This window comes from Cynara cardunculus (genome assembly GCF_001531365.2).
Source record: "Cynara cardunculus var. scolymus isolate 2C chromosome LG 5, CcrdV1, whole genome shotgun sequence".
Lineage (NCBI taxonomy): Eukaryota > Viridiplantae > Streptophyta > Magnoliopsida > Asterales > Asteraceae > Cynara > Cynara cardunculus.
In genome coordinates, this window is record NC_037532.1 from 33,564,308 (window position 1) to 33,574,426 (window position 10,119).

General features: G+C 32.2%; 1 protein-coding gene across 1 annotated transcript; it reads right to left on the reverse strand.

Moving 5' to 3' along the window:
- Positions 1-225: 225 nt before the first annotated feature.
- On the reverse strand, positions 226-2,366 carry LOC112512343 (zingipain-2). Its single transcript, XM_025118239.1, has 4 exons — positions 1,882-2,366; positions 1,564-1,799; positions 937-1,077; positions 226-715 (listed from the first exon to the last, which is right to left on the reverse strand). Exons 1-4 carry the CDS (start codon positions 2,342-2,344, stop codon positions 443-445), a joined length of 1,113 nt encoding a protein of 370 aa, XP_024974007.1. The 5' UTR covers positions 2,345-2,366; the 3' UTR covers positions 226-442.
- Positions 2,367-10,119: the final 7,753 nt, after the last annotated feature.

A 10,119-nucleotide genomic window follows, 5' to 3' on the forward strand; every position in this document is an offset into this window, starting at 1 on the left:
CCAGACCATCGTACGAGTCTGATTAATCTCAAAACAACCACCTGTGTTTTACGGATAGTTCAAAGTCACTACATTTGAACATCCATGATTATAAAAATGAGAAATTGAGATTCAATAAATGATTTTTATTATCAAAATAGTTCGAGTGAAAATTATAGTTTGTTATCTATGTAGTTTTTCGTCTCTTCACAATCGCATCGCGAATTGATGCATGTTCGATATTCATATATGAATAAATACTTCTTTTACTAAAGCAGGATACAATTACTTTTTAAAAGACGTAAAAACAATCAAACCATCACAATACATTAAAGGGTAAATATCAAGAACTCGGAACGAGTTCATAGACATAAACAAAAGCCACCAAGAAGTGTGCGAAAACCACCCTTGATCCAACTCATTTTGCTTCCTTTTAGCGTCTCGTGTATCGGAATATTAATAATCAGGTACTGCTTATCTGATCAGTATAAACATTGTTTGAGATATTGGGGTTCTTGCTTCTGTACTTGACCGGGTAAGAAGCCATCATCGTGATCCCACACTTGCCGGTGCGTGTTCCAACCACATTACGCTCCATCCGAAGGTATCCATCCTCACCCCATCGGCTCCCCCATGAGTTCCGAACAATCCAATAGTCCTTCCCATTTTCGGAACCATATCCCACCACAACCACACCATGGTCTAGATCAGTTCCACATGAACCCGTAAACACGCCCTGAAATATTTAGACGTAAAACAACTTATTTGTAAGGTGTCGCTCTTTTAATCATAACAAATGATGATTACAAGACAATTGCCTTGGATCGTTGGAAGATGACTCGGCCCAACATCATCCCAACGCCGAGAGTTGGACCGAAACTCGTCCATTGGAGAATAGGGTCCTCAAAGGACCCCGAAGTACCGCCACCCAAAAAGTTGATGATGGATTAAACTTACCGATGAATATAATTGAAAACCGAGGCCGGATGCTTCTATTCCGACACTCACGGGTTGGTGCGCTACGGCTTTCATCAAAGCTTTCTCGTTCATTGGAGGAACATCTTCATAACCATCAATACTAACAACTTTTGCCTTGTTCTGCACACCAATTTCAAATTCTCAAACACAAAATTACAATCTATGCAAATCAAAATTGGGATTTGTGTAATCAAAGGGTTGTTGGTCTAATTAACGGTATTTGGGTTGTTGGTAGAGTCGGTCTTCCTGAAGATCAAGGATTCAAGCCTCACCGAAAGTGAAAACTCTGTGTGAATTTTGTATAGACGTATGTGTATATATATATATAGTATAAAGAGAGGATCAAACGACAACACGATTAAAATAAGAGAACATGAAAACGACCAAATCAATATGATTTTTCACTGAAATCATATGTGATTACGGAACATGATCAACACAAGTGGTGTGGGGGCGACATGGCACCGTTGAAGGTCACGACCAATGACGTACTAATCACATGTGATTTTACACACGATTTTAGTGTAAAAAATGACGTACTATTTGATTTTGTTCTCTTATTTGGTCACTGTCTATGTGTGTGTATATGAAGTAAAAGATATTTACTCGAATCGGATCGCAAACGCCGTCGACACCCTTGTATGGATAGTCGGATTCTGTGTCGAGTCCGCCATTGGAGATGATGAACGCGAAGGCGTCGTCCATCCCTCCGCCATTACAACCGCTGTTCTCTTTATGATCACAGTCGACAAGTTCTTGCTCCGACAGACTGATCAGTTTTCCGGTGACTATTTTGTTGATTCCCTCCACCGCCGCCACCGTCGAGAATGCCCAACAGCTCCCTGCAACGTTCCAATCAGTTATTTATATGTATAATCTTCTTATAAACAACATCAAATAAGTAAAATGATTATAAAATCATACCGCAGCTTCCTTGATCTTTGACCGGAGCAACGGCTCCGCTCTTCCGCCAGTCAACATTTTCCGGCAACCTTTCGTTACTCTGAACGGCATACCGTTGGCTAATCCCGGCTCTCTGCAGCTTAGCAATCCGACGATCAGCGTAGGATTTGGTACCCAAATACATGGATCGGTACTCGTCGTTGGTGACATCAGCAAACCGGTTCAACCCGACGGTGTAACTCCGGTTGCCGGAGAAATTATGCTCATCAATAAACCTCAAATTGTCCTTAAAGATCTGAAACCTCCTCTCCTTTTCTCCCAAGGCGTTATACGCTCTGCCATGGCGAAGCAGCCACAACTCATACGTATTCTTCAGCTCCTCCTCCGTCCGCCTGGGCGGCGATTTCTCTTCTCCGGCGGAAATATACGTCAGAGAGTAAATTAGACAGAAGACAAGCGCATATGTAGTTGCAGCTGTGGCCATTGTTATTATGGAGAAAAGAATGATGGTTTGAAGAAGAGAAGAGGGGTGGTGGTGTTTAAATAGATCGATTTTTCACCGGCGGTAAATAATGTGGGCGGCGGTGAAAGGTGGCGGAAGGTGGTAAATTCAAACTGTTCTAAAACTTATCTAAAATTAGCTTTCATTGTAATAATTTTATAAGTGATACCATATCATAAAAATATTTTTTTAATTAAATAATAATAAAATTGTTTAGATATTTTGTAGGTGATTTGTTGTTATTTTTTTGAAATACATTAGATTCTATTAAAGAAACGATTGTGAGTAAAAGTTATTAACCTGAATATTTAATTCGTTATGTGAGTTGACTAATTTTAGAGCAGCCACCTGTTTTGCAGATAGTCCGAAGTCACCGTATTTTAACCTCCGTGGCCACAAGAAGATTTTTATTCATTTTTGGATTTGAACCTAAGTCCTCCTGTTACTTTTGACCTTTGGAGCCAAACTTAAACCAATTTGACACCACTCTTATTTATATATATATATATATATTATTATTCATTGACATTTGAGCAAAAATTGGTAATATAAGATGGGTGTGGATACATGTACTCATTTCTATTAGTAAAATGCATCATTTCCTGTTTTTTAGATCAAAGTCAACTAATAAATGTTTTGTACTAACTTTTTTTCAAAAATCTATGTCTTATAAATTTATGTTTTATAATTTTTTTCAACGTTGTTTTTTAATTTTATTTTTCAAAATTTATGTTTTATAATAAATTTTTACCAACTAACTATTTGTAAATTAATTTGAATAACTACAAAATTATTTTTAATTTTTATAATGGTATTGTTAACGTTTTAATTAATTAATAATTTATATATTATTTTTTAAAGTAAATATTTAAAGCTATAGAGATAAAATAATTTAATACAAAAAAGATCATCAAAATAGGTTAATTGATAAATCAACAAATAAAGTACAAAAAATCTGGAAATATTACAATTCAATCAAGTGAAATAAATTATGCAGTACAATTAGTAGATAGCAGTTGCTCGTACTTATTTATTCGGGTCATGTACGGAGTAGCCCATGCGGTTGCGTAATTATATTTGAAACGAAACCAATTTGGCACGATAAAAGGCATCGGTTGCCCTTCTGCCAAAGATATTTTCACGTAATGATTACTGTTAGCTTACCCAATTGTAAAAGCACGGCGGAGGACTAGATCGAAGTGCAAAAAATGTCAGACTACCTATAGCTGTTAAAGAATGTAGTATGAAACTCCACAAATGTTGATTAATGTATGGATGTGCATAATCTTTTTGGTCGAAATATGAATTATGTATCGTTTGTTCATTGTTCGCCAAAATATCAAACTCCACAAATGTTGAAGCGTCTGGATAACCATGCCTATGAGGTTCCTGAGTTGGTGGGTCGACATTGAAAATCGTTTTTCCAACTAGCCATTAACAAGTTCGAAATCGTAAAGAGAGGATGTATAAATGGTTACTTGTGAATGAAAATATAAATTTCACTTCCCTTTTTATGGATTATTTTCTGAATTTTTAAGGTTACAGAATGATTAATGATATATTCTATGAAAATATAGATAAAATGAAAATTAAGAATCTGCATATGAATTTTTAAAGTTTTTATTCAATTTTTATAAGCACACTCTACGACTATATACATATGATTAAAATTTGTAAAATTATAAAATAAATAATATATTATCTTTTATAAATAACAAGGTTTATTGCTTTCTAATTTATTGGTTTTAAATTTGATTAATATATAATACAAATAAAAATTATAATTACTATAAACTAATAATTATTATTATCTATCAATTAAAAAAAAAGGTAAGAGAGATGGAGGGACATAAAAGCGAAAGAGAGAGAAAAAAAAAAGTTTTTTCAGATTTTTAAGCCATGTAGGGGTTATTTACTTGCGGTTTAATTAGGTTTATTGGTCTATCTGGCTTATTCGCACAACTCATTTTGGTTGTTTACTTACAGCTTATCCGCACAGAACATGGTTTAATCGTACAAATAGAAATGGTGCGTTATCTCCATTCAACTATAAAAATGACACCCCTACCCCTACCCCTTATTTAAAGCACCGCCTCCTTTACATATGAGACACCACATCTTCGGCCTCTTTATGATTTTTTGTTTTGATGTTCAAATAATTAATATTGGAGAGTAAATCGATCATTTATTTTATTCAAACTATTGGTTCAAATAAAAAAAAAAATAACAATACTCATTTATCCATACATAACTTAATAAAAAAATTTGACAAACAGTCTTTTAATATTATTAATAGTTTTTTTTTAATAGATAAAGTTAGGGGCAGTGGAATTAAAGAATGAATGTAGTCCTATAATAGGGGAGCAGAAGAAAGACGATTGACGGATTCGTAATTCATTTCCAAGAGGGCCTTGCCTTGTTATCTGCGCCTTATCTTCAAGGTTCGGACCCACCAATCCACCATCCAGTTATTGGTAATTGGTAATGGCGTGAGATCTGACCGCCATTTTCATCCAATCCAAGTTCTAGTCGTCAAGACCTTTACTTTTTCTAAAATAGTTAGAAAAATTTTATAAGAATGTTTTCCTTTTTTATTACTATTTACACTTTTTTTAATGTTAAATTCGGATCAATTCATGTATTAAAAAATGAGTTTTGATGTTAATGTGTATGATTATGAAAAGAAAATTATTAAATAGAGGTGTATTTAGTAATGTACAGAAGTACAATTAGTCTCCTCTTAAACTAGTTATGTACCTATGCAATGCAGTGAGATATAAAAGGTCCATTAAGAGCATCTCCAACAGATTCCTCTAATTTTTTTTTTTTCAAAATGAAGAAGGTCAAAATCTATATAAAAAATTACATTCATCTCCAATAGATTCTTTATTTTGGAGAATCTAACATTATTATGATATTAAAATATTATTTCTCACCTCTAAATATTTATTCTCATAATTTTCTATTTGTGCTTTCACTTGATAATCATTTTTGGAGGAAAAAATCATTTTCTTTCCTACTTTCTCCATTTTGAAGATAGTTTTGGTAAAGTTGTTGGAACAAAATATAAGCTCAAAATTCTTATTTTCGGCATTTTTTCTATTTTGGAGAAGCTGTTGGAGATGTTCTAAGACTTATTAATTTCAAAATCAAATTCTTTCAATATATCATAAAACCTACTACAGTTGTACCAACATTAGATTCAAGTATACATCCATCCAAAATGTCGGTGTTAATAACTTCTGCAATCATCAATCATTTATGTGGAATGTGTATAAAACCAAACCCTTTAGCTATTGTAATAATAGCTGCAATGAATAAGATTTAGACTAACAGCACGACCCTGTTGAATAATAAATCTTCTCATCGTTCCTTTTTTAGGCCAGATATCCACACAAAAAAAATACAAGCGTCGAAGGTGTGGTGTTTAAATGGAATTTTGGGGCGTTCTCGTCAAATATAAACTTCAGGTTGCAAAACTCGTGCATAATTAATAAGTTGTCGCCAACTCTCCCACAAACTCCAATTATAATTCTTATGTATGATTTCTGAATTTATTCATAAGTAATTCGCGAGATTCCATTTGTGGTAAAAGTGGAAATAGTAGCAAAAACGTGATGCCGATATAAGAACCAGAACGAGTTTAAAATATATGCATTTAGCAATACACAAACATATAATTTTAGAAAAACAGACATACCTTCCCGACATCATTCCTCCCTAAATCAACCAACATGATGTTCTCCGCACATTGTTTTTCATCATGAAGTAGTTGATTTTCCAACATAAAGTCTTCTTGGAGACTTCTCCCGTCTCCTTTAGCTTATGCTTAAACATTATATATATATATATATATATACATATATAATTCTTGAATCTGAAAGATCATGAACATTCAATACCTTAATCACTTATTTTACACAGTAAAAACATACGGACGTGTGCCAGAACACAACCACGACACTAGCATTAGTGCATTTTGTAAAAAACGTAATATATATTATTATTCTCGACCAATACTTAGCTACTTATAAGCCATGTGATGAGCTCACGGTCCCTGTCGTTTTGAGGAGATGTGGAAAAAGGGTCATCCTTCCCATTTGAATTTCAGTTAGATTATTTCTTGGAGAGCTGATTTTCGAGGAAATCTAGCACTGAAAGCCACTACAGCTAAGAAAAGAGGGAGGTTGAACACATTGTCCACATCACAGTGAGATGTAAAGGGTCAGTATTTGATTTTTGAAGTCAATGGGTTCATTTTACCTTCAAAAGTTCGGTTCTATAGGAAAATGGTGCAAAATTTTGTTATGGGAAGGAAGAAATACGATATTTCATTTCTGATTATTAATACTGTATATGATTTGATACTAAAAGAGGGTAGTCCAAACAATCAAGCAGATAGGTTTCTTAACCGTTGTTCAAGTACTACATTTAACTTTATTTCCAAAGATTCCAACAAATTTATGGCTTCTTGAAATCCTTCAGTTGTTGTATCCTTGACAGATTTCTATCGACATCAGAAACGTTTGCAAGCGATACAACCACATTTAGAATATGGAAACAACAAGCGTAATCTGATCATGCATAAGCTACAACAAACCATTGTGTTATAGTGTTTCCCAGCAAGATGATTTGTGACTTTTCTCTGTGAACAAGAGCAGACAAAGATGAATCATACAGAACTGAACGCAAAACAAGTACCCTGAACCAACATGTATTTTACAAGAGACCTCTACAAAACAAAGTTTTCTGTAAAATGTTCATTTAAAACAACTTATGTTTCTTTTTGTAAAAGTGTTTATCAACTTATGTGGTGTCAAACCGAAGTTTTCTTATGGCGGTACCAAAACGTAATAAGCTGATAAGTATTTCTTTTTTCTCATCCAAACACTAAAAACTCCTTATTACTGGCATACACAATAACAAGTTAATTAGTTAAAAATGAGTAATTTATCAAAAACTCCTTATTACTGGTATCAAACCGGTATGAGTTATTACTGGATTGGATCAAAAGCTCGATTAAATTTATCAAATCGAGGTGAGCTGAGTCATATGAGTATACAATGGACATGTTTATTTGTTCTAAAGTCAGACATCCAAACTATAAAATTTATCAATTTTGGGTCAATAAACGAGTTAATCAAAATCGATTTGAATCGATAACAAACTGATAAACTTGACTTTTATGTCATGATATATAACTCAAAAGTGTTAAAGAATATCTTGCTCGAGTGCTATTTTGCAGAAGTTATTTGAATTCGAGTCTAATATTATTTTCTCAATCTGAAATCAAACAAACCGGTACTCAATTCGACTCGATTTCTGATCGTCATTTCTAACGACAAGCCCTTGATTCCAAACAGTGTCCTACATGCTCTCGTTGATTTTTCTAAGGTCGAAGTTCATTTTTAATGTTTTGGCAACTGAAGTTTGTGTGTTTTCATGTTTTAACTGATAATTAAATGTTAATTAAAGATATTTTAATTATTTTAAGTCATTTTGTCAAACATTTATTATAAAGTCGGATGATTATTTTAATATTTTGCAGTCGTGTAGCTTATTGAAATCTTCGCAAAATTTGATGACCTTGAAATACAAAACATACCAAAACAACATGATTAACTATATTATGTTACAGTCAAAACTAAATAACTGAAACAAGATCACATTGGAAAATTACCAATCAAGTTCCAATGCAAAGTCATTGCACCAACTAAAAGTTGTGACTTAGGGGCCGTTTACCTAACGTTTACTCGGATAAGTGAACATCAAGTCGCATTACCTTACCGGATAAATATGGTAAGGATCAAGACTTACCCGATAAGAACGACACAAGAATCAAGAGTCTTACCCGGTAAGTGAAGGGGATGACTTTTACCACGGTAAGAGCTTACCGGGTAAATTGCATACAATACCGTTTTGGTGGACAAAAATCTTACCCGCTAAGTAAATGATAATATTAAATTTTACCGGTAACCGCTTACTGAGTAAGTGTTTGGTAAACGATCTCTTAGTACATAATTCATTAGGTTTTATACCTATTTTTTTTTTTTATAAAAAAACCCCTAAAATTATATAAGAAAAATACAAAACTGTTTAAAATTGTGAAGACTAAATATAATTATACTTTTATCAGATAAAATTGAACATGTAAAATTAAATAAACATAATTATAAAATAAAATTAAAAACATGTAAAGTAAAATAATAATATTATAAGTTCCATTTTATCGTACACATATGTTGTTTCAAATGCAACATATCACATATATACAACCAATGCAACCCAATAAATTGAATTTTTTTAAAAATGATAAGAGTTCGTTAATTTATTATGATTTAAATATTTATGAAAGATGAATAAGATTAATTAATTATGATCAGTACTTTATATTAGGAAACGATCAAATCTTCTATAAAATTACATATTCATCAAATTAAATCGACGGTTGAGATTGAGTTGTATTGGTTGTACAAATGTAAAGGGTTGTATAATATCTCACATATATATATATATATATATATATATAACAATTTTTATGGTGAAATTGAAATAATGACTGAATTTCTATCTGTACAACAATTTTGACCATCTATTTAGGTCGAAGCTTCAAACATAGGTCATCATTTTCGTGTTTCCTTGCATATATTTTCATTATTTTCTAGCAAACATTATTCCTTCGAACACGTATTTGTTTAAAAAATTTCACGATATTTGCATTATTTTTGTTTTTCAGGTACCAAAAGAACGAAAAAGTAGGGGTCCACAAAACTTGGCCTAAATCGAGAAAATTGAATAACCAATATGGGATGACGTTGGAACTATAACTTGTTCTCTTCATTTTCAAGATTTCTTTAAGGAAAAAGCGATTTATGATTTAGGGGCTGTTTATCAAACACTTACTCGGTAAGTGCTTGCTGGTAAAATTTAGCACTATCATTTACTTATTGGGTAAGATTTTAGTCCACCAAAACGATATCATATGCAACAATTTACCCGGTAAGCGCTTACCGTGTCCTCACTTATTGGGTAAAACTCTTGGTCCTTGTCTCGCTCTTACCGAGTAAGATTCTTGATTCTTATTATATTCATCGGGTAAGGTAATGTGACTTAGTAAGCGCTTACCCAGGTAAGACTTTGGTAAACGGGCCCTTAGTCTTGTGTGGTTTAAAATAAAATCAAATCAAACCTTTTTTTTTTTCGTTCAAACTTGAAATATTATCATTTTAAATCTATATTTTTCAAATTAAAACAAATTCTCAAGATTATCTTAGTTAATAGTGTTGTTTAGAATCTTATCAGTAGTCTGTTTCATTATATTATATTTTTTTAGTTCACCATCTATTCCAAGGGTGTTCCTAGTACGGTTTAGAGTAAAAAATGCAACCCAAACTTGAAAAAGAGTTTTTTCTTAAATGTTTTTTGATGTAGTATCTATATTGTATTATAAAACATTCGACAAAAACTCTTAAAAATCATTTTGTATGCATGAAGTATTGTTTATTAATGCTTATTACTTAAAATTTAAGATTACAAGTAAATTGTGCATAAGTACAACTTATTAAAGCTTTATTTTTGAATTTGTATAACTAACTGCAAATAAACATAATTAAATATAGGAAAAATATCTCATTTTAATTATAAAAAATCTAAAATATAATTAGGAAAATTATTGAGTTCTAACATAATCATTATCTTTATGAAAATTATATTGTTAAACCATAGTAAATTAATTCGTTATTTGACATAAATTAAAT

Coding starts and splice junctions, on each gene's coding strand:
- LOC112512343 (XM_025118239.1), bottom strand. CDS start 2,344: ATGGCCACAGCTGCAACTACATATGCGCTTGTCTTCTGTCTAATTTAC. Junction 1,078..1,563: donor GCGTTTGCGATCCGATTCGA/GTAAATATCTTT, acceptor ATTGGTGTGCAG/AACAAGGCAAAAGTTGTTAG. Junction 716..936: donor GTTTTCAATTATATTCATCG/GTAAGTTTAATC, acceptor TAAATATTTCAG/GGCGTGTTTACGGGTTCATG.